The sequence below is a fragment of the Catharus ustulatus genome, chromosome 30 (genome assembly GCF_009819885.2).
Source record: "Catharus ustulatus isolate bCatUst1 chromosome 30, bCatUst1.pri.v2, whole genome shotgun sequence".
Classification (NCBI taxonomy): Eukaryota; Metazoa; Chordata; class Aves; order Passeriformes; family Turdidae; genus Catharus; species Catharus ustulatus.
Window position 1 is genome coordinate 3707529 of NC_046250.1, and position 23530 is coordinate 3731058.

The 23530-nt window shown below is 59.9% G+C and overlaps 3 protein-coding genes across 4 annotated transcripts; 1 reads left to right on the plus strand and 2 right to left on the minus strand.

Moving 5' to 3' along the window:
- Positions 1–3029: 3029 nt before the first annotated feature.
- MLLT11 (MLLT11 transcription factor 7 cofactor) lies at positions 3030–6146 on the minus strand. Its single transcript, XM_033082903.2, has 2 exons — positions 5952–6146; positions 3030–4680 (listed from the first exon to the last, which is right to left on the minus strand). Exon 2 carries the CDS (start codon positions 4675–4677, stop codon positions 4411–4413), a length of 267 nt encoding a protein of 88 aa, XP_032938794.1. The 5' UTR covers positions 4678–4680; positions 5952–6146; the 3' UTR covers positions 3030–4410.
- Positions 6147–9654: 3508 nt separating this feature from the next.
- CDC42SE1 (CDC42 small effector 1) lies at positions 9655–17190 on the plus strand. Its single transcript, XM_033082933.2, has 5 exons — positions 9655–9958; positions 14692–14863; positions 14943–15053; positions 16290–16364; positions 16449–17190. Exons 2-4 carry the CDS (start codon positions 14810–14812, stop codon positions 16359–16361), a joined length of 237 nt encoding a protein of 78 aa, XP_032938824.1. The 5' UTR covers positions 9655–9958; positions 14692–14809; the 3' UTR covers positions 16362–16364; positions 16449–17190.
- Positions 17191–17564: 374 nt separating this feature from the next.
- PRUNE1 (prune exopolyphosphatase 1) lies at positions 17565–22267 on the minus strand. Of its 2 annotated transcripts, none has more exons than XM_033082931.1 (8): positions 21693–22267; positions 19574–19678; positions 19293–19498; positions 18988–19172; positions 18756–18914; positions 18581–18675; positions 18331–18489; positions 17565–18222 (listed from the first exon to the last, which is right to left on the minus strand). In XM_033082931.1, the coding sequence occupies exons 1-8, from the start codon at positions 21729–21731 to the stop codon at positions 17902–17904; spliced, it is 1269 nt and encodes a 422-aa protein (XP_032938822.1). In that variant the 5' UTR covers positions 21732–22267; the 3' UTR covers positions 17565–17901. The 2 variants fall into 2 exon arrangements, with proteins under 2 accessions (XP_032938822.1, XP_032938823.1); XM_033082932.1 differs by lacking the exon at positions 21693–22267 and adding an exon at positions 20248–20335.
- Positions 22268–23530: the final 1263 nt, after the last annotated feature.

A 23530-nucleotide genomic window follows, 5' to 3' on the forward strand; every position in this document is an offset into this window, starting at 1 on the left:
AGAGGGCTGGGTGGGAATGTCGAGATCTGGATTTCAGAAATTCTGATTGCAGAGAGGGCTGGGTGGGAATGTCGAGATCTGGATTTCAGAAATTCTGATTGCAGAGAGGGCTGGGTGGGAATGTCGAGATCTGGGATTTCAGAATGCCGAGATCTGGGATTCCAGAAATTCTGATTGCTGAGAGGTTTGGTGGGAATGTCGAGATCTGGGATTTCAGAAATTCTCTCTGATTGCTGAGAGGGCTGGGTGGGAATGCCGAGATCTGGGATTTCAGAAATTCGCTCTGATTGCTGAGAGGGCTGGGTGGGAATGTTGAGATCTGGGATTTCAGAAATTCTCTTTGATTGCTGAGAGGGCTGGGTGGGAATGTTGAGATCTGGATTTCAGAAATTCTGACTGCTGAGGTCTGGGTGGGAATGTTGAGATCTGGGATTTCAGAAATTTTGATTGCTGAGAGGGCTGGGTGGGAATGTTGAGATCTGGGATTTCAGAATGTCGAGATCTGGATTTCAGAAATTTTGATTGCTGAGAGGGCTGGGTGGGAATGTTGAGATCTGGGATTTCAGAATGTCGAGATCTGGGATTTCAGAAATTCTGATTGCTGAGGTCTGGGTGGGAATGTCGATATCTGGATTTCAGAAATTCTCTCTGATTGCTGAGAGGGCTGGGTGGGAATGTCGAGATCTGGGATTTCAGAAATTCTCTCTGATTGCTGAGAGGGCTGAGTGGGAATGTCGAGATCTGGATTTCAGAAATTCTCTTTGATTGCTGAGAGGGCTGGGTGGGAATGTCGAGATCTGGGATTTCAGAAATTCTCTTTGATTGCTGAGAGGTGTGGGTGGGAATGTCGAGATCTGGATTTCAGAAGTTCTCTTTGATTGCTGAGGTCTGGGTGGGAATGTCGAGATCTGCATTTCAGAAATTCTCTTTAATTGCTGAGCAAACATTCACACAGGTGAACAGCCCCACTTCACCAAAGAATTACTCACACGCAGAAGTGCTCACAAAAAAGCTTCCCAAAACTTTTCAGAAGCCTCAAGACTGCGGAGAAACAACAGTTTGGGTTTTCCCACATACACAAAATTCACTTGATGAGTTATCAGAAAAATTTTGGATTACTCAAAAAGAATTTGCGCTTAGGACCAAATTAAGCGAGCCAAAATAAGGCTCGAGGAACAACTGAAAACCTATTTATTTCCATCCAACACGGGATAGAATAAATAAGGAGTAATCTCCACATCCCTTAGACTTGCTTATCCAGGAATTTGCTTACTCAATGTTGACAAAAGCAGAACAGCGCCGGCAATAAAGGGCAAAGCAAACGGTTCCATTCTCAGGGTTTGGCACAGGGTTTGGCACATTATTGCTCTGTTGCCATCAGCCAAATCCATTTTCTCCAGGCCTGGAGCAGGCCCAAGGCCGGAGCCAGACACAGGAACCAGTTTTATTTACACCAGGCCGGGATCCTCCTCCCTCACCTCCCTGGCGAAAACATTCTGGGGCAGGAAGCAGCAACTGGGCGTGTTTGGCCACATTTCAACACTTTCCCTTTCCTAAATACCCATCTGCCCTCTACTGGACAGCAATCTGAGGGTTTTTTTATCACAAGGTTTTCGCACTCGAGGTCCCTTAAGGCCTTGCCTGAGGTGGTTTATGTGTTTACTGAAGGGAAGAGATTGAGAATTTATTCCGGTGTAAAAATGAAGGGTGAGATGGAATGTTTGTGATGGGATTTGTTCTCTGTGTGAGTGTGCACCACACGGGGGTCCCCCCTCCTCAGAGCCCCAAGATCGCTCCACTAAGAGCATCTTCCATTCCTCTCCTTCACTGGGAATCCTCTGAGCCCCTCATGGGTTCCCCTCATCCTCAGACCCTTAGGATCGCTCCTCTCAGAGGATCCTCCATCCCTCTCCCTCACTGGGAATCCTCTAAGCCCCTCACGGCTGCCCCTCATCCTCAGACCCTTAGGATCGCTCCTCTCAGAGGATCCTCCATCCCTCTCCCTCACTGGGAATCCTCTAAGCCCCTCATGGGTGCCCCTCATCCTCAGACCCTTAGGATCGCCCCTCTCAAGAGGGTCGCGCAGCCCCTCCCTCACTGGGAATCCTCTGAGGGCTCACAGGGCTCCTCCCTGCTCACACCCCAGAGACCGCAGCCCTTCCTTCCCCTCACGGACCCGGCCCCTCACGGACCCGGCCCCTCACGGGCTCCCCTCACGGGCTCCCCTCCCGCCGCCGCCTCACAAAATGGCGGCGCCGGCAGCGAGCCCGGCGGGCGGCGGAAGGATACGGGAGCAAAACCAAAAACAAAAGAGTCCTCCGGAGCGGCCCAGCAAGATCGGGCTGGTCCCGCTCCCGCCCTGCCGCAGCGAGAACAGTGGGGAATGTGGGATTTTCTCCTTCTTTTCGCCGCCGTCCTTCCCGCGCTGGGGCCGTCGGGAGGGGCTGGCAGGGAGCGCTTTCCTCCGGCGGAACGATATCACTCAGCAGAGCTGTCTCTCCGTGACGCGTCCCTGGAAGTAGATCCGGCAGAGGCGTTTTTGCGCCAAGTACAAAATGGCGGCGGCGCCTCAGTGAGGTGGGGTGGGTTTGGTATCTATTGCAACTTTCATAATTAGGGTTAGTAAGTGTATCTGTATTTATATGTGCGTATTTCAATAATTTGAGCATACCTGTCCTCTCTGGGCGCCCTCCAGTCCAGGATTTAGCTCCCCTCAGGCTGCCAAACCCCCCTCTCCAAGGAGTGTTACCCCTGGGTGCCCTTCACTTGCCCAAAATGCTCTTTTTTTGAGGTAAAATTGGAGCTCTGGGGCCTATTTATTCTCTGGAGTGTCTTCCTGTGGTACTTGGAAAAGCCAAAGTGTAAATAATATCCTTAATGTGCTTATAATAATCCTTTAGGCTTAGTTTTTCCATTCTTAAGTCTTCCACACTGTGTGCAAAGACACGGGTGAGTTCTCACTATAAAGAGATTTGAGACATTTTAATGCCAAAGAACTCCATGTCAGCCTACATGTCCACAGGAATGTGTATGTTTTTAGCTGATTTTATTTAAAGTTTCATAATAAATACTTCTGCAGGTTTTCATAGCCGAGAACACAAACAGCTCTGCAGAGGAGAGTTTACATTTTTCACCTCTGGTTTTACACAGATGGTTCAAAATCAGCACACTTGATTATTTCTGGAGATTACAGGAGAGCTGCATCCGATTTCCGTAGCAGAATGCAGATTTTTCTGATTTTTGCCTATTTCTGGCACCTTTTAAGCGCTGCCTCAGCCTGCCCCCAACTCTCAGGATGATTTTGGGACACTCCACATCACTTCATCCCCCTCAAACCCAAAAAAAGCACATTCAAGAAGGCAAACCAACCCCAGAAAACAATCTTGGGGAGCGCAAAAAACCCGTTTAAAAGCTAAAAATTATTCCAGGTTGGGTTTTTCCCCCCCGTTTTGAGATGATGCTCAGAAATAAAGCTCAGCAGGTGAAAATCTCCCCGGAGAAAACTCGAGGCTTCCACTTGGATGAATGCAGCGTTGTTTGTTGTTGTTTGTAAAGGGATCGATTCAGCAGGTGGAAAACCTGGAATATTTTCATTTGGGGGGTAAAATCAAACTAAATTCTCCATCTTCCAGCTCTGCCCCATCACCCTTCCAGACCCCACCATGTACACACCCTGTTCCAGGAATAAACCTCGTGGGGCATAAAAAAACGATGAAAAAAATCAAATTTGGGGCAACAAACAGCCAACCTTGACCCCTACCAAGCAAGGTGAGAGCATTTCCACGTCTATTGACCCTCCTGGATGTAATTTTTTCTGCTTGGGCTCATTCCACAAGGCTCAAAGTGATTATTTTTCTCAAGAAGAAGGTTTGTGCTGATATCCTGGGCACATCCTGCCTCTCCCACCTTGCATTCCCGAGGGGCAGGGTAAGGGATTTTTGAGAAATTGGGCCAGGGGAGTGCAGAGGGTCGATGCTTTCTGCGGAACGAGGGCGATTCCCATCGCTGCTCCAGCGCCCCGTTGGCACAAATGAGTTTTCTTAAAAAAGCACAGGAGAAATGAGCTGAGGGATTGTCACCCGGGGTGGGGACAGCTGTGGTCATGCTGATACGGGGGTGGCACCTCTCTGCAAACGGAGAGGGGAAATGGGGGGGTTGTTTTTGCCCCTGGTGTTTTTGCCCCCACTTGCACCGTTGTGATTCCAGGAGGAAAAGGGGGAAAGGGCTGGAAATTTTCAGGGAGCCCATCACCATCAAGGCCATCAAGGTGAGCTGCTGAGCAAATTAGCGACGGCAAAACTGACCAAAAACCAAAAAAAACCCAACCCAACAACCTCCAAAACTGACAACAAAACCAAATCCTGGCGGAAAGAGAGCGAGCAGGGGGGGTGAGGATGGGCAGGAAGGGCTTCAAATTAAATCAAAATCTAAGGAGCTGATGCTGGCAATGGGAGCTCGCCAGAAGTTGAAGGTGTTGAACTGCAGCAGACTGTCCTCCTCCTCCTCCTGGGAGAGGTCCTGGCCGCCCCGCTCGCCGAGCTTGCCCAGCCCTGCCTTGGGCTTGTAGAGGGCCATGTCTGCGAGCCCCAGCCCCTCCAGCTCGGCCGTGTCCAGCCGCGGGATCGGCATCCTCCAGTAGATGAAGGAGTCGTACTGGCTGCTGATGGTGTCCAGCATGGTCTGTGCAGGGCGTGAGGGGAGAGAAGAGGAAGAGAAAAGCTCGACCAAACGCGCAGGAGCTGCCCCACAGTGCCCAGAAATCTCAGCTTGGCCCTGTCCCGTGGGGTAATCCCCAAAATTGAGTTGATGGGGTGGTGGAGACCCAGATTCTAGGCTGGAGCTCTGCCAGTTTTATGCAGGCACGGCCCTTCTCTGCACCGTAATTCAGGGGGGATTACAGATCCACCCCGTGCCTCAGTTTCCCCATCCGAGCAGCATGGCAGGGAGGGCAGGGTGGGGATTATCCCCAGCTCCTCTTTCCAAAATCCATCCTGCCAGCAGAGGTGGGAAAGCAGCATCCAAATCGACTTTTTTTTCCAACACCTTTCCCTGTGCCGAATCCCCCTGGGTTGGGCAGTGAGGGGGGGGTCCCCCACCCCATCCCTCCCTCCCTGAACCCTCTAGAAAGGTCTGGAAGGAGCTCCCACCACACCCACCCATCCCTGTGCCCTCCCTGCTGCAGAATTCCCTCTGCAGCCCCACCCCGAGCCACCAAAATCTGGGGAAGCGCAAGAACGCGGATCGGCTCCTCCTGCTGAGTCACTGCCGGGCACGGTTCTGTCATTCCCCTCCTCGAATGGCATCGGAGGTGGGGGAAAGGCAGACTAACCCCAAACAGCCTCATTTTCCTGCCGATTCCCCGTCTCAAATCTCGGAAATCAGAATTCTCAAGGATGACTCAGGCGTGCTCTGTCTCTGCCGTGATCAGCTGCTAAATTTAAGGTTCTGGGTGTCACTCAGAGGCTGTGAAAGGCGCCCGTGTCACCTCCTCTGGGTAAACCGAGCCACGGGACTCTAAAATAGTCTCTTTCCCGGGAATTTATCCCCCTGGGGATCTGTCTGGGAGTTTTTTGCACCGCAACAGCAGAGAATTATTAATGGTGATGGGTGTTGCGGGCAGGGATTTTTAAGCTTCAAAGGATGGAAAATTGGAGTTTAGTGATAACAGAGGGGGAAAGAGAATTTAGTGACAAGTAAAATAATCAAATATCCAGTAAAAGGCATTGAATGTGGGGGGAAAACCCCTCCTGTGTCGCGTGTCACCCCTAAAAATAATGATTTCCCATCAGCGTGCTCCGCTCATCCCACGGAACCAAAAACACCTTTATCCCCTTAATCCCCGCTGGCTGTCGGCTTGTTCCCCCCCTCAAAAAGAAACTCTCCTTCATCCCAAGCCCTGTCCAGAAGAAGGAGCATCCTCGGGAAGCGCTCCCCGCGCTCGCAGCGCTTACCTGCGGAGGGCGGCGGCGGAGCTCGCTGCTTTGTGCCGGAGCTGCGGCTCGGGTGGCTTTTGTCTGCTGGCGCGGCTGGGTCTGCAATGCAGCCCCTCGAGCTGCCCTTCCTCCTGGGGGGAGGATGATGATGATGATGATGATGGTGGTGGCAGATGAGTCAGCGGATCCCACCCGCGCCGGGGAGGGGGAGGACGGCAGGGGCGGAGGCGAGGCGAGGGGAGGGGGGATCCTGCGCGCTGGACCCCCAAGACGAGGATATATTAAACCTCCAGCAATTCCCAGCTCCTTGCTGGGGGAAAAAATGGGGTATTTTCAGTCTGCAAGGAGCTGGGAAATATTAATTTTACCTGCGTGTGATGATGTGGGGTGCTGTGGTATCCCCAAACCTGTGCAGGTCAAACACAGGGAGATTTGGTGCAAATAAACCCCAAAAAATGTGGGGTTTTAAAAAAAATAAATCTGAGACTGAGGGTACTTGGTCCTAAGGCCACACAGCAAAAATATCCCAGCTTTGTGGCCGAAGCCAGACTGGAAACTGGAAATAGAAGGAGAACTGGAAATAGAAGGAGAACTGGGAATAGAAGGAGAACTGGGAATAGAAGGAGACACCCAGCTCTGGCATCGCTGCCAGGGCTGAGGGGGCTTCACCCAGGGTGGGGACAGCTCACACCACATTTCCTCACATCTGACACCAGGTTTTGGAAAGGACAACAAAGAAAACCCCAATGCAACCCCTCAGACCAGGGGATCCCCCTGCCCCAGCAGCACTGAGACCCCAAACCCCCTTTTTGGGGGGCTGATCCATACACCCGAGAGGCTGAGGGCAGCCCTTGCCCTCCTCTCCCTGGGCTTTGCCTGAGATCAACATTCTTTTGGTGATTTAGGGTTTTTTTCCTCCCTTTTCCTCCCTGTTCCCTGCATGCAGCTCATTTCTGGTGGTGCCAAGCAGTTCTGCCAGTGCTCGGCTTTCATCCAGATTATTTCTGCCTCCTCCTCCTCTTCCTCCTCCTCCTCCTCCTCCTCCCAGCACTGCCATGAGCAAGGAGGACAAGAGGAGCCCATGTTCCTGCTCCAAAATAAACCCTTGGTCTCAGCTTGGCCCTTCCATCGCTCAGCACGGGGAGAATTCCAGCTGGGAGCCTTTGGAGGGTGCTGATCCCTCCAAGGGGGTGGATGTCACCCATCTCCTTGTCCTTGGGGTCTCTGTAAAACGTGGCAGTCCCAAGACTGTGCTGTCCCTCTCTGTGAACCCCGAGGGGACGCAGCAATGAGGGCACTGCTCTGGGCTCTACGGTTTTGGGAGGGCTGCAAGGGGGGCAATGTCCTCTGGCAGCACAGATACCGAAAAAAAAAAGGAAAAAAACGCTCTTCAGCTGAAATGAGGTCACAAACACTTGGGTATTATCAGCCAGGGCCACCCGATGGCTGGGGACAGGCGTGGGACACAGATCTGGCTGAGTGGGGACAGTGCTGCCTTGTTCAGGATTTGTGCAGTGGGAGCAGTGGGGATGGCTGGGGTTTGGGGGTGACACAGCGAGGGACACTCTGGGGTCACGCAGGAGCGTCTCCTGTGTGGGACCCTCCTGTGGGACGGGGACCTGCGGGAGGGGACACCCCAGAGGTCACAGTTGGGCAGTGGTTGGAGCTGCGGGGTTGTGCCAGCAGCTGTGGCAGGACCGTGGCAGTGGTTGGTGGCAGTGACAGGACTGTGGCAGTGGCAATGCCAGGACTGTGGCAGTGGTGGTGGCAGGACCATGATGGTGGCAGGGACAGGACTGTGGTGGTGGCAGTGACAAGACTGTGGCAGTGGTGGTGACAGGACTGTGGCGGTGACAGTGACAGGACTGTGATAGTGACAATGCCAGGACTGTGGCAGTGGCAATGACAGGACTGTGATAGTGACAATGGCAGGACTGTGGCAGTGGCAGTGACAGGACTGTGGTGGTGGCAATGCCAGGACTGTGGCAGTGGTGGTGGCAGGACCATGATGGTGGCAGGGACAGGACTGTGGCAGTGACAAGACCTTGACAGTGACAGGACTGTGATGGTGGCAATGCCAGGACTGTGGCAGTGGCAGAGACAGTGACGGGATCGTGGTGGTGGCAGTGACAGGACTGTGGCAGTGACAATGACAGGGCCATGATGGTGACAATGCCAGGACTGTGGCGGTGGCAGTGACAGGACTGTGATAGTGACAATGGCAGGACCGTGGCGGTGACAATGCCAGGCCTGTGGCAGTGGCAGTGACAGGACTGTGGCGGTGGCAGTGGCAATGCCAGGACTGTGGTGATGGCAGTGACAGGACTATGGCAATGGCAGTGACAGGACCGTGGCGGTGGCAATGCCAGGACTGTGGCAGTGGCAGTGGCAATGGCAGGACCGTGATGATGGCAATGGCAGGACCATGGTGGTGGCAGTGACAGGACTGTGATGGTGACAATGCCAGGACTGTGGCAGTGGCAGTGACAGGACCATGGCAGTGGCAGTGACAGAACTGTGGCAGTGACAATGCCAGCACCGTGGCGGTGGCAGTGTCAGGACTGTGGCAGTGGCAGTGACAGGACCGTGGCAGTGGCAGTGACAGCACCGTGGCGGTGGCAATGGCAGGACTGTGGCAATGGCAGTGCCAGGACCATGGCAGTGGTGGTGGCAGGACTGTGATGGTGGCAGTGACAGGACTATGATAGTGACAATACCAGGACTGTGGTGGTGGCAGGACTGTGGCAGTGGCAGTGACAGGACCGTGGCGGTGGCAGTGACAGGACTGTGGCAGTGACAATGGCAGGACCATGGTGGTGGCAGGACCGTGGCAGTGGCAGTGACAGCACCGTGGCGGTGCCACCAGCCCCGCAGATGTTGTGCAAGCGGAAGGGCCCGGAGCCGGAGATGGTGAAACCGCTCCGCAGGGCCGCAGGGCGGGCCGGGGGCTCCCCCGCCTTTGGGTGCCCCCCGGGCTCTGGGTACCCTTGGCGTGGGCTCGGGGGCACACGGGAGCACAGCGGGACTGGCTGGGGACCCCCAGCCCTACCTGATCCCTTGGGATTCCCCCAGCGCTCCTGGAAATCCCAAAAAATCCCCTCCACCCCCAGGTGGGGACCCCCAGGCTTAACAGCACCTCAAGAACATCCCACCATCCTGCCGGGACCCCGGGACCCCCGTTCCTGCCGGGGCCCCCCATTCCTCCTGGAACTCCCCGTTCCTGTCGGGACCCTGAGTCCTCCCGAGACCCCCCGTTCCTGCCGAGACCCCCCGTTCCTCCCGGGACCCCCCATTCCTCCCTAGACCCCCTCCGTTCCTCCCGGGTCCCCCCGTTCCTGCCGGGACCACTCGTTTCTCCCGGCCCCCCCCGTTCCTCCCGTTCCTCCCGGGACCCGGCCCCCCCGTTCCTCCCGGGTCCCCGTTCGTGCCGGGACCCCGGGCCCCCCCGTTCCTCCCGTTCCTCCCGGAACCCCCCGTTCATCCCGGAACCCCCCGTTTCTGCCGGGACCCCCCGTTCGTGGCGGAACCTCAGGACCCCCCGTTCCTCCCGTTCCTGCCGGGCCCCCGTTCGTGCCGAGACCCCCCGTTCCTCCCGGGTCCCCGTTCCTGCCGGGACCCGGCCCCCTGCAGTGCCGGCGGTGCCCGCCGAGGGCGCTGTGCCGGGCCGGGCCGGGCCGAGCCGCGCCGGGCGGCGGGAGCTGCGCCGCGTCCGCACCGGGCCACGCCTGGGGCTGCGAGCGGGGCACCGGCACCGGCACCGCCGCCGGCACCTCCCGGCCACGCCTGGGCTGAGAGCGGGGCACCGGTACCGGCACCCGCACCGGGACCAGAACCGCCAGCCACGCGTGGGGCGGCGGGACCCGCACCAGCACCGGGACCGGGACTCGCTCAGGGGTCGGGACCGGCACTTAGGGCCGCGCTCAGGGCACCGGCACCGGCACCGGGACCGGGACCTGAACTTGGGAACCACGCGTGGGGCTGCGAGCCGGACACCGGTACCGGGACCCGCTCCCACGCCGGGACAGGTAATGGGGCCGCCCCCGGGACGGGAACCGGCCCCTCCGCCGGTGCGAGTCCGCGGAAGGGCCCCGGAACCGCCGGGGGAAGGCGGGGAGGGCACCGGGCTCGGGCCGGAACCGGAGCGGGGCGGCGGAACGAGCCCCCCTTCCAGCTCCGGGGAGTCCCCCCGGGATCCCCCCATTCCCACCGGGACCACCGGGATCCCAAGGCCTGCCGGGTCCCACCGAACACACCGGGACCTCCCGACCCTGCCGGGACCCCCGGGGTCCCGAACCCCGCTGGCACCACGGAGCCCGCCCCGTGTCGGCACCCCCGGGGGTCGCAGCGGGACCGTCCCACCAAAGTTCTCCCGTTCATCCCGGGGTACCGAGCCCACCCCGGCGGTCCCACCCCGAGCTCGGGGACCCCGCGGGGCCGGTCCTGGCAGAGGGTGACCCGCAGTGCCGGGGGTCGGAGCGGCCCCGCTGCCCCGACGGCCGGTGACGCAGAGCGGTGCTTTCCCAACCGGGAAGTCATTTTGGCTGTGCCGGCACGGGCCGGGCCCAAAGCCGCCCTGCCCGGGGCCACCGGGTGGGCTGAGCCCGGACACAGCTCATGGCAGGGTGGGCTGGGGGGGGTCGGGGTCGTGAGACCCCCCCCAGAACGGGGGAACCCGGTACGAACCGTCCGGAACCGGGACAGCAACCCGACCGGGCCCGCCGTCTCCTTTGCGGGGTGCCGGGGGGGTTTGGGGTCGGAGGGGTGCGAACCCCCCGGAGGTTCCTTGGGGAGTCCCTGGGGGTCTCGGGGGTCTCGGGGGTTTTAAACTCCGGGGGTTCCTCCCCAGCCAGGCCCTTCCGCCGCGCTGGGATCCCCGCGTTCCCTGAGGAAACCAGGATTTCCCATGGAAATGGGGCTGGGGAGGAAAGGCAGCCCCCTCCTCGTGTGCCCCGCGGCCGGGGGGAGAGCCGGGTTCGGTTCGGCGGGGGGCGCCGGGCACGGAGCCGGTGTGCGGGACGAGTCAGCACCTGCCCGGTGTCAGTGCAGGGAGGGGCGGCTGGGGCCGGATCGGGGGGCTCGGGGGGCTCGGGGGGCTCCCCTGGCTGTGCCAGGCTGGCTCGGGGGGCTCGGGGGGATCCCCTGGTTGTGCCAGGCTGGCTCGGGACACTCAGGGGGCTCCCCTGGCTGTGCCAGGCTGGCTTGGGGGGCTCGGGGGCTCTCCTGGCTGTGCCAGGCTGGCTCGGGGGGCTCCGGGGGCTCGGGGGCTCCGGGGGCTCCCCTGACTGTGCCAGGCTGGCTCGGGGGGCTCCGGGGGCTCGGGGGGCTCCTCTAGCTGTGCCAGGCTGGTTTGGGGGCTCGGGGGCTCCCCTGGTTGTGCCAGGCTGGCACGGGGGGCTTGGGGGGCTCGGGGGCTCTCCTAGCTGTGCCAGGCTGGTTTGGGGGGCTTGGGGGCTCCCCTGGCTGTGCCAGGCTGGTTTGGGGGGCTCGGGGGGCTCCCCTGGTTGTGCCAGGCTGGCTCGGGGGGCTCGGGGGGCTCGAGGGGCTCCTCTAGCTGTGCCAGGCTGGTTTGGGGGCTCGGGGGCTCCCCTGGCTGTACCAGGCTGGCACGGGGGGCTCGGGGGGCTCCCCTGGTTGTGCCAGGCTGGCACGGGGGGCTCGGGGGGCTCCCCTGGTTGTGCCAGGCTGGCACGGGGGGCTCGGGGATCCCCTGGCTGTTCCAGGCTGGCACGGGGGGCTCGGGGGGCTCCCCTGGCTGTGCCAGGCTGGCACGGGGGGCTCGGGGGGCACCCTGGTTGTGCCAGGCTGGCACGGGGGCTCCCCTGTTTGTGCCAGGCTGGCTCGGGGGGCTCGGGGGGCTCCCCTGGCTGTGCCAGGCTGGCTCGGGGGTCTCGGGGATCCCCTGGCTGTGCCAGGCTGGCTCGGGGGGCTCCTCTGGCTGTACCAGACTGGTTTGGGGGGCTCAGGGGGCTCGGGGGCTCCCCTGGCTGTTCCAGGCTGGTTTGGGGGGCTCGAGGGGCTCCCCTGGCTGTGCCAGGCTGGCACGGGGGGTTCAGGGATCCCCTGGCTGTACCAGGCTGGCTCGGGGGGCTCCCCTGGCTGTGCCAGGCTGGCACGGGGGGCTCGGGGGCTCCCCTGACTGTGCCAGGCTGGCACGGGGGGCTCCCCTGGTTGTGCCAGGCTGGCTCGGGGGCTCGGGGGGCTCCCCTGGCTGTGCCAGGCTGGCTCGGGGGGCTCGGGGGGCTCCCCTGGCTGTGCCAGGCTGGCTCGGGGGGCTCGGGGGGCTCCCCTGGCTGTGCCAGGCTGGCTCGGGGGGCTCCCCTGTTTGTGCCAGGCTGACTCGGGACAGCAGCACGGTGGGCACCCACCACTCCCGGTGCCACGGGAATGCCCGGGTGTGGGGTTATGCCATGGGGTCAGTCCTGGCCGGAGGCTCTGGCGGGGCTGTGGCCAGGCCGGGCTCCGATCCCCCGTTCTGGGGGGGCTGCCCCGCTCCTCCCGCCTGCAGCAGGAAGCGCCGGCCGGACTTTGGCCCATCCGGCGTCACCGGAGCAGGGGCAGAGGAAGGAGCTTTTCCTGTTTGCCCGAGCGGTGGGTCCGGCACCCACCGGCCGTGCCAGGGCTCGGCCGGGCCGTGCCACCGCCGTGGGGATTGACCCGGGTCTGATACAGGGCTGGCTCAGCCCTCGTGGGCGGGTGAGTTCCCTGCGTGCTGCTGCACCGAAGGAGAAATCTCTCCTGGATGAGAGGGGAACCCCATTTTGGGGGTGAACCCCCTTTCCACACCCCCTTCCCTACTGCAGGCAGTACCGTGGGATAAAGTCCCACCAGCCCCTGTTTGTTTCTGCCCTGTCTGCTCTTCAAAAGCCGGAACGGAAGAGCTCAGCCTCCGGCCCCTTTTCGGAAGGGCCGGGATATTTTTAGCTGAATGGCTCAGGGAGTTGGGATTTGCCATGGCTGCCTCCATCCCCCCCATCCTGCCGCAGCATCCTTGGGCTGTGTCCTGCCCTGGGGTGGGGACAAGGCCTGGGACCGATAATTCTGGGGGTCTCTGACGCCCAGGATCCCCTCTGCCTGACGCTTGCAGTGACAAGTGTCCCCTTGGCCACTCTGTGTGTGACCCCAGGGCTGTGCCGAGCATCTCTGCCTTTTATTCCTGGATGGGAAGTTGCTTCAGCATAAATTTGGGGAGGTCAGGCCTGGAACCCGATAACTTTTGGGTCTCTGACGCCCAGGATCTCCTGTGCTTCTCTGTCTGACCCTTTCAGTGACAGGTGGGCTCTGCCGAGCATCTCTGGCTTTTATTCCTTGATGGAAAGTTGCTTCAGCATAAATTTGGGGAGGTCAGGCCTGGAACCCGATAACTTTTGGGTCTCTGATGCCCAGGATCCCCCGTGCTTCTCTGTCTGACCCTTGCAGTGACAAGTGTCCCCTTGGCTGCTCTATGTGTGACCCCGAGCATCTCTGGCTTTTATTCCTTGATGGAAAATTGCTTCAGCATAAATTTGGGGAGGTCAGACTTGGAACCAAATAACTTTTGGGTCTCTGATGCCCAGGATTGCCAGTGCTTCTCTGTCTGGTCCTTGCAGTGCCAGGTGTCCCCTTGGGTGCTCTGTGTGTGACCCCAGGGCTCTGCCGAGCATCTCTGCCTTTTATTCCTGGATGGAAAATTGCTTCAGCATAAATTTGGGGAGGTCAGGCCTGGAACCCGATAACTTTTGGGTGTCTGACGCCCAGGGTCCCCTCTGCCTGACCCTTGCAGTGACAACTGTCCCCTTGAGTGCTCTGTGTGTGACCCCAGGGCTCTGCAGGGTGTCTCTGGCTTTTATTCCTTGATGGAAAATTGCTTCAGCATAAATTTGGGGAGGTCAAGCCTGGAACTTGATAACTTTTCGGTCTCTGACGCCCAGGATCCCCTGTGCTTCTCTGCCTGACCCTTGCAGTGACAGGTGTCCCCTTGGGTGCTCTGTGTGTGACCCCGAGCATCTCTGCCTTTTATTCCTTGATGGAAAATTGCTTCAGCATAAATTTGGGGAGGTCAGGCCTGGAATCGATAACTTTTGGGTCTCTGACGCCCAGGATCTCCTGTGCTTCTCTGCCTGACCCTTGCAGTGCCAGGTGTCCCCTTGGCCACTGTGTGTGTGACCCCAGGGCTCTGCTGAGCATCTCTGGCTTTTCTCCCTTGATAGAAAGTTGCTTCAGCATAAATTTGGGGAGGTCAGGCCTGGAACCCGATAACTTTTGAGTCTCTGATGCCCAGGATCCCCTCTGTCTGACCCTTGCAGTGACAAGTGTCCCCTTGGGTGCTCTGTGTGTGACCCCAGGGGTCCGCCAAACATCTCTGGCTTTTCTCCCTTGATGGAAAATTGCTTCAGCATAAATTTGGGGAGGTCAGACCTGGAACCCGATAACTTTTGGGTCTCTGACGCCCAGGATCCCCTCTACCTGACCCTTGCAGTCACAGTGTCCCCTTTGCCACTCTGTGTGTGACCCCGAGCATCTCTGCCTTTTCTCCCTTGATGGAAAGTTGCTTCAGCATAAATTTGGGGAGGTCAGGCCTGGAACCCGATAACTTTTGGGTCTCTGATGCCCAGGATCCCCAGTGCTTCTCTGCCTGACCCTTGCAGTGCCAGATGTCCCCTTGGGTGCTCTGTGTGTGACCCCGAGCATCTCTGGCTTTTATTCCTTGATGGAAAATTACTTCAGCATAAATTTGGGGAGGTCAGGCCTGGAAGCATCACCCTCCTTTCCCCCTTCCCAGCCAGCTGCTCCCGTCCACGCCGTGCCACCCCGCCCAGGTGTCCCCATGGAGTGACCCTGCGCTGGGTCCCGGCAGCTGTGCCAGCACGGGGGGGACACCGGCTGCCACCACCGCCAGCATGAGCGACTTCTGGCACAAGCTGGGCTGCTGCGTCGTGGAGAAGCCCCAGCCCGTGAGTACCCCCCCGGTGCAGCCGTTTTGGGGAGGGGCCGTGGGGTCAGCAGGGACTGACGGCCTTCATCCCCTTGCAGAAGAAGAGGAGGAGGCGGATCGACCGCTCCATGATCGGGGAGCCCATGAACTTCGTGCACCTGACGCACATCGGCTCCGGGGACATGGCTGCGGGAGAGGGGCTGCCCATGGTACCCCGAGCTCTGGGGGGCTGGGGTGGGAGGCTGGGGATCAGGGGGGTGGCTTTGGGGTGCTGGGTGGTGGGTTTGGGGTGCTGGGTCTCAGGGCTGGGTGGTGGGTGCTGTTTTGGGGTACTGGGTGTTTTTTTGAGGTGCTGGGTGTTGATTTTTGGGGTGCTGGGTCTCAGGGCTGGATGCTGGATGTTCTTTGGGGGTGCTGGGTGTTTTTTTGAGATGCTGGGTGCTGTTTTGGGGTGCTGGGTGTTGTTTTGGGGTGCTGGGTCTCAGGGCTGGGTGCTGGGTGTTGTTTTGGGGTGCTGGGTGTTGTTTTGGGGTGCAGGATGCTGTTTTGGGGTGCTGGGTGTTGTTTTAGTGGTGCTGGGTGTTGTTTTGGGGTGGTAGATTCTCAGGGTTGGGTGGTGGGTGTTGTTTTGGGGTGCTGGGTGTTGTTTTGGGGTGATGGGTGTTGTTTGGAGGTGCTGGGTGTTTTATTGGGATGCTGGGTGTTGTTTTAGTGGTGCTGAGTGCTGTTTTGGGGTGCTGGGTCTCAGGGCTGGGTGCTGGGTGTTGTTTGGGGGTGCTGGGTGTTGTTTTGAGGTGCTAGGTGTTGTTTTAGGGTGCTGGGTCTCAGGGTTGAGTGCTGGGTGTTGTTTTGAGGTGCTGGGTGTTGTTTTGGGATGCTGAGTGTTTTTTTGGGGTGCTGTTTTGGGGTGCTGGGTGTTGATTTTTGGGGTGCTGGGTCTCAGGGTTGGGTGCTGGGTCTCAGGGTTGGGTGCTGGGTGTTGTTTTGGAGTGGTAGGTGTTGGGTTTTGGGGTGCTGGGTGTTGTTTTGGGATGTTGGATGTTGTTTTCGGGTGCTGGGTCTCAGGGTTGGGTGCTGGGTGTTGTTTTGGGGTGCTGGGTGTTGGTTTTTGGGATGCTGGGTGTTGTTTTGGGGTGCTGGGTCTCAGGGTTGGGTGCTGGGTGCTGTTTTGGCATGCTGAGTGTTGTTTCGGGGGTGGTGGGTGCTGTTTTGGGGTGCTGGGTGCTGTTTTAGGGTGCTGAGTGCTGTTTTGGGGTGCTGGGTGCTGTTTGGGGGTGCTGGGTATTGATTTTTGGGGTGCTGGGTCTCAGGCCTGGGTGCTGGATGCTGTTCTGGGGTGCTGGGTGTTGTTTTGGGGTACTGGGTCTCAGGGCTGGTTCTGGGTGCTGTTTTGGGGTGCTGGCTGCCCCAGGGGTGGCTCAGGTGGTGACAGATCCTCTCTGCAGACTGGTGCTGTCCAGGAGATGAGGTCCAAGGGCGGCCGGGAGCGACAGTGGAGCAACTCCCGCGTGTTGTAGCGTGTGAGTAGCAACTCATGGCACCCCCAGCACCCCCTCTGAGCCCCCCTTGGGCGCTCCCACAACCCATCCTCTGGGATTTTGCAGATTCCTGGCTTTTTCAGCCCAAACTTGAACTGCCTGATCCCCCCTGCTGGAGGAGAAGCCGACCTGGAGCGCTTTAGCCCCGCGGTATTTATGCAGCTCACCCAGCTCCCGGTGACTTTGGGTCGTCGTCCCTCTGGAAAATCGGGGGGCAGCAGCCCCCCACCCCCTGCCCTGCCTGGAAAGGACGCAGCCACCCCCCTGAAGCGTGCCAGGAGCTGCCAGGCGCAGCCCACGCGTGCCAAATCCTCCCACGTTTCCCCTTTTCCCCTCCCACGGGCTGCATGGTGGTGCCTCAGTTTCCCCAGGGAATCACTCACGGTGCAGAGGCAGATTCGGTGCCTCCCAGAACAACACCAGGATTAAGCCCTGATATTCTGGTGCCAAACCAGAGTTAAACCCAAGATGTTCTGGTGTCAAACCAGATGTCACAGTGGGATTAACCCCCAATTCCGCGGAGCAGAGCGGGGATCGCACCCCGACGCTCCGGTGCCAAACCAGGATCAAACCCCAGTGCCTCCCACCGCCGCCAAACTCCCACCTCCCTCCTTTTTGTAGGATATCTCGTTCTTTTTAAGCTCCAAAACCCACCTGAGCAGCCTCCATCACCGCGGTGGGGTCCCCTCCGCCCGGGATTGTCCCGGTCCCGGATGGGCCTGACCCCACAAGGGCTCCAAATTCAGGCGCGGGTGTACATAGTTTAATTAGCGCCAGGATTAAATATTAAACAGCACGTGCTGGGTGACAGAGCCTCTGCCCTGCCCTGTCGCGCTCGGGTCGGGGTTTTTTGGGGAAAACATTCCACCCTTGAAATAAATGTCTTGTGCTGGCCCAAGGGGTGGGTGCACAGCCTGGCCCGGGCTCCTCGCTCCCTCCTCTGCTCCTGGAGCAGCCAAATCCACCGGGAAAAGCTGAGCCACGATTTTTTATGGCACAGTTTCCTCCTGGTGGGCTGGACTCGGGAGTGTGGCTGCACTGACACCCCCTCCTCGGACGCCCCAAAATGTTTTTTTCTCACCCACTGTAGAGGGGATTGCACCCCAGGGAAAGAGGGGGTGCGCCCCACCTCGAGTAGGGCAGCACCAGACCCGTCCCAGAATAAAAACCGAGAGCCAAAACTGGAAGAAAAGGGAAATTTAATCCTTGCAAAACGGCGACAATCGTGGACAGCTGCGTGTCCAGACCCACCCCCTGGGGCCCCCCACTGCCCCCCAGGGAAGGAAGATCATCAACAACTCGTTAAATCCCCCACCCCAACGCCTTCATTAAGGGGGTGCAACTACTGCCCGTGGCATCCCCAAAAACCCACCTGGGCCAGAGGGGGGACAAACCACAATGAGAACCTGGAGCTGAGCTCCAACACAGGTGGCTGCAATGCCCCCACACCCACAGACCCCAGCAGGGCCTGCTCAGGGACCCCAGCTTCTCATCCCGACCTCAGAGAGCCACGGGGCTGTTATTTGGGGGAGCCAGGGGGCTGCCCCCCGGCGATGCGGCTGACGCGCTCCAGGACATCCTGGGGACACAGCGGGGGCACGGGCTGTGCCAGGGGACACTCCTCCACCAGGCTGTTCATGGGGGTGGGCGGGGGCACCACCTCCTCCTCGGGGCCCCCCGCAGCCCCCAGCCCGCCCAGCGCTGCCCGCAGGATGGGCAGCACCTTCTTTCGAGCGGCCACGGCGTTGCCCTGGGCGTAGGGGACCACGCTGACCCACGGGCTGGGCAGCGGCTGCAGCAGCAGCGACGGCGTCGTCGCCTCCTCCAGCGCCCGGCAGAGCTGTGGGGCAGCGAGAGCAGGGCTGGGACCCCCCCAGCACCCCCAAACTGGAGAGTTCTGGGGCAAACCACAGCTGGAATTGCCCAGAGGTGCCCGAGCCTGACTCACCGCGCTGCGGAGGGGCTCCTGCGCGCTGTACACCGCGAGTTTCCGCGTGGGCTCGTGGCGCTCGTTAAAGGACACGGTCATGGCCACCAGCCCTGCGTAGCCACGGCGCTGGCAGAAAGCCTCCAGGTCCTGCAGCAGGCCGGGCCGGAGCAGGAACGTCTGGGCAGAGAGGGGAGGGGTGTTGGCATCGCCGCGGTGTCCCCACTGTGCCGCTCCCTGCCTCGGTTTCCCCCTCGCCCCCAAGTCTCACTTCCAGGTCCTCGAAGATGCCACTGATGGCCACGACCACCTCGTCGTTGGAGATGACTTTGAGGTCCTTCCTCAGCATCTGCTCTGTCGTCAGCCCTGGGGGTGGCCAGGGGATGAGGGTCAGGGCACCTTCCTGTCCCCAAGGAGAGGGGGACACGCCTGGGTGGCACACACACCTGTGACATCAAACTTGGCCGCCTGCAGGGCTCCGAACACGGCATCACGGGCTGGCAGCTCCGGGAACCTCTCCTCGAGCAGCGCCACGCAGGCCACGTCCCTGGGGGTCACCTTGCCCGCGGCCGGGCTCAGGTTGATGCAGTCCAGCAGGATGGTGCCTGCGGGGACGATGGCGCCGTGTTGTCACCGTCCCCATCATGGCCAGGGCTCGGCCTGGACCCCCGTGCTCACCGTGCAGCAGCGCCGCCGTGGTCCTGTCCAGCACGCCCGGCGGGCCCTGCAGGATCCGCTCGGTCACCAGCGTGGCGCAGGAGCCCACCGGCTCCACGGTCACCTGGCACGGGGGACCGCGGTGCCGCTCCAGCGGACGGTGATCCAGGACCTCCACCACGGCCTCTTCCAGGGCAGCATCAGCACTGGTGGGCAATGGAAGGGTCACTCCAGGCAAATCCTGGACACTGAACCCACCCCAGGCGGCAAAAACCACCCAAACTCGCCTGGGTGGCCCTGTCCCCACCGTGCCACCCCCGGCTCACCCGGGCAGCACGTGGTGATCCACCAGCGTCAGCGAGAGCAGCCCGGCGCGGTGCAGCCCCGCCAGGTCGATCTCGTCGCGGAAGACGAGCGCGGCGGCGGCGATGCCCCGGTCCCGCAGCAGGAACGTGGTCTCGGAGCGCAGCGCGAAGTCGGCGCGGGGGATGTTCAGCACCGGCACCACGGCGGCGCCGGGAGCCGGCGAGCTCTGCGGCGCGGGGGTGGCACACGGTGAGGTGGCCCCCGGGTCCCCACCGGCCCCCGGGCCAGTGCTGAGCCTCACCTGGGCCAGGAAATAGGCCAGGGCCAGCGCCGAGACGGTGGAGTCCAGGTCACAGGCCTCGTTGCCCATCACCACGTGGATCTCGCGGTGCTGCCGGATGTGATCCTGCGGGGACGGGAGGAATCAGCCACAGAACCCCCAAACTGGCCCCCTGCCCCCCAGCAGTGTCCCTGGAGCCACCTCTCACTGGTGTCACCCACGGATCCCACCCTCCTGACGAGCTCCTGGCATCCCTGGAGCCACGGCTGGCACTAAAACCTCAAACTAAACCTAAACCTAAACCTAAACCTAAATCTAAACCTAAACCTAAACCTCAAACTAAACCTAAACCTAAACCTAACCCTAAACCTAAACTTAAACCTAAACCTAAACCTAAACCTAAACCTAAATCTAAACCTAACCCTAACCTTAACCCTAAATCTAAACCTAAACCTAAACCTAACCCTAAATCTAACGCTAAACCTAAACCTCAAACTAAACCTAAACCTAAACCTCAAACTAAACCTAAACCTAACTCTAAACCTAAACCTCAAACTAAACCTAACCCTAAACCTAAACCTAAACCTAAACCTAAACCTCAAACTAAACCTAACCCTAAACCTGAACCTAAACCTAACCCTAAACCTGGTTTGGGGTACGTGTGTGAGGTGTGTCAGGGCTCCAGGAAATCTCACCTGGTGGGGACAGGGACCCTCCCAGGGAGCTCTGAGTGCTTTAACCCCTCTGTTCTAGAAACGCTCAGAGTTTGGGGCTGGCTGTCACCCCAAACCGTGATGTTTGATCCCTTGTGCAGGAAAAACTCGTCCCTGTCCCTGTCACGCCCGCCCCATCCCCAGGCCCTGATTTTTGGGACAATTCTCTGCTGCCTTAACCCAGATTCGCTGATTTTTGGTAGAAGCTGAGGGAAAAACAACCCAGGAGCAGCTGCAGCCCAAACCCCTCTGCGGGTCCAGGCGGGGAAACATTTTGGGGTGTCCCTGGTGTGGCTGTGCCACCTCGGACAGGGCACCCCCAGCCCCTTCCCTGGGCACCCCCAGCCCCTTCCCTGGGCACCCCCAGCCCCTTCCCCGGGCACCCCCAGCCCCCGGCTCCTGCTGAACCTCAGCCCCGCGGGCACCCCGCTTTCCTGGGCACCCCAATTTCCCCTGCACCCCGATTTTCCTGCTCGCTGCTTCCTGGGCACCCCCTGCACCCCAATTCCCGCAGTTCAGGGGCCGGGCTGCTCCTGTGAATCCCAATTCCCACCTTCCCCCAATCCCCCTGACCCTCGCACCCCAATTCTCACCTTCCCCAAATCCCCCTATGCCCCTGCACCCCAATTCCCGCAGTTCAGGGGCTGGGCTGTTTCCATGCACCCCAATTCTCACCTTCCTCAATCCCCCCCTGCCCCTCGCACCCCCCGCACCCCAATTCCTGCAGTTCAGGGGCCGGGCTGCTCCTGTGAACCCCAATTCTCACCTTCCCCAATCCCCCCATGCCCCTCTCACCCTCTGCACCCCAATTCCTGCAGTTCAGGGACTGGGGTGCTTCCATGCACCCCAATTCTCATCTTCCCCAATCCCCCTGCCCCTTGTATCCCCTGCCCCCCAATTCTCACCTTCCCCCGAGCCCCCAGCACCCCCTGCACCCCCTGCACCCCAATTCCCGCAGTTCAGGGGCTGGGTTGTTTCCATGCACCCCAATTCTCACCTTCCCCAATTCCCCCTGCTCCTCGCACCCCAATTCTCACCTTACCCCGATCTCCCAAATCCCCCCTGCCCCTCGCATCCCAATTCCCGCAGTTCAGGGCCCGGGGTGCTCCTGTGAACCCCAATTCTCACCTTCCCCTGAGCCCCCCTGCCCCTCACACCCCAATTCTCACCTTCCCCCAATTCCCTCTCACCCCCCGCACCCCAATTCCCGCAGTTCAGGGGCCGGGCTGCTCCCGTGCACCCCAATTCTCACCTTCCCCAATTCCCCCTGCCCTTCACACCCCAATTCTCACCTTCCCCCAATCCCCCCTGCCCCCGGCACCCTCTGCACCCCAATTCTCACCTTCCCCAATTCCCCCAGCCCCTCACACCCCAATTCTCACCTTCCCCCGAGCCCCCAAATCCCCCCCGCCCCCCGCCCCCCGTACCTGCAGGGCCGCCCGGCTCCCCGACACGAACCGCTCCATCCCGGCGCCGCTGCACGCCGCGAGCCGCCGGAACCACCCCAGTACGGCCCAGTACGGCCCAGTACGGCCCAGTACGGCCCAGTGCCCCCCAGTGCGGCCGGGCAGGGCTCAGCACACCCCAGTGCAACCCATCGCGCCCCAGTATGGCCCTAGAATAACCCCAGTACAGACCAGTATGGCCCTAGAATCACCCCAGTACAGACCAGTATCGCCCTAGAATAACCCAGTACAGCCCAGTATCGCCCTAGAATAACCCCAGTATCACCCCAGAATAACTCCAGTACAGCCCAGAATAACCCCAGTATCACCCCCGAACGTCCCAGTCCAGCCCAGTATCACTCCGGAATATCCCAGTACAGTCCAGTATCAGCGCAGAATATCCCAGTATGGACCAGTCCAGCCCAGTATCACTCCGGAATGTCCCAGTCCAGCCCAGTCCAGCCCAGTATCACCCCCGAATGTCCCAGTCCAGCCCAGTATAGCCCAGTATAGCCCAGTACACCCCCGAATGTCCCAGTCCAGCCCAGTCCAGCCCAGTCCAGCCCAGTATCACCCCCGAATGTCCCAGTCCAGCCCAGTATAGCCCAGTACACACCCGAATGTCCCAGTCCAGCCCAGTCCAGCCCAGTATAGCCCAGTCCAGCCCCGAATGTCCCAGTCCAGCCCAGTCCAGCCCAGTATCACCCCCGAATGTCCCAGTTCAGCCCAGTCCAGCCCAGTACAGCCCAGTACACCCCCGAACGTCCCAGTTCAGCCCAGTCCAGCCCAGTACAGCCCAGTACACCCCCGAACGTCCCAGTACAGCCCAGTACAGCCCAGTATCACTCCGGAATATCCCAGTTCAGCCCAGCATCACCCCCGAGTGTCCCAGTCCGTCCCAGTCCAGCCCAGTCCAGCCCCGCCCCCACCGCAGGGGCCGCTGGGGAGGGGGGAGGGGCCGTTCCCATCATCCCCCGCGGTTCGGGGGGGCTCGGGGGGGTCCCCAAATCCCCTCTTTGCACCCCAAAACCCTCCCGTGACCTCTCAACCCCCCCCCATCCCCAGAATCCCCCCTAGCCCCAGTGACATCCCCAAATTCTGCTGCGACCCCAAATCCCTGAACCCCAAACCCCCCTCCCCAAAATCCCCCCCAGCGCAGGGGGAGCCCCCCCAAAATTTCAGTGCACCCCCAAAATTGCAGCTGGGATCTTCCTCCTCCTCCTCCTCCTCCTCTTCCTCCTCCTCCCCCCGCCCCGAATCCGCCTCCCCGCGGAGAGCCGGGCGGAGCAGGCCGGGCTGGGAAAACGGGGAAAAACGGGGAAAAAACGAGAAAAAAGGGAAAAAAGAGAAGAGGGAGAGCTTGGCAGAAGGGGCCGATAGGGAAAAAATAAAAAAAAAAAAATAAGGGGAAAAGGAAGAGGAGCGAAGCGAAGCTAAAGAGGAGCGCGGAGGAATAAAAGAGGATTAAAAACAGAAGGGGAGCGGAGGGAAAAGCAGGAAAAAAAGGAAGGAAGAAGGAAAAAGAAAGGAAGGAAGAAGGAAAAAAAAGGAAGGAAGAAGGAAAAAAAAAGGAAGAAGGAGCAGAAAGAAGGAAAAGGGAATAAAGGAGGAAAGAAGAAAGAAAAAAGCAGGAAAAAAGGTAAAAGGTTTAAAGGGTTAAAAAGGAGGGATAAAGTTAAAAAAGAAGGGAAAAGGAGGGAAAAAGGAGGGAAAAGAAGGGGAAGGTAATAAAGAAAGGGAAAAGGAGGGAGGAAAAGCAGGAAAAGGAGCATAAACAGGGATTAGAGAAGGAAAAAGGAGGAAGAACGAGGATTAGGGGA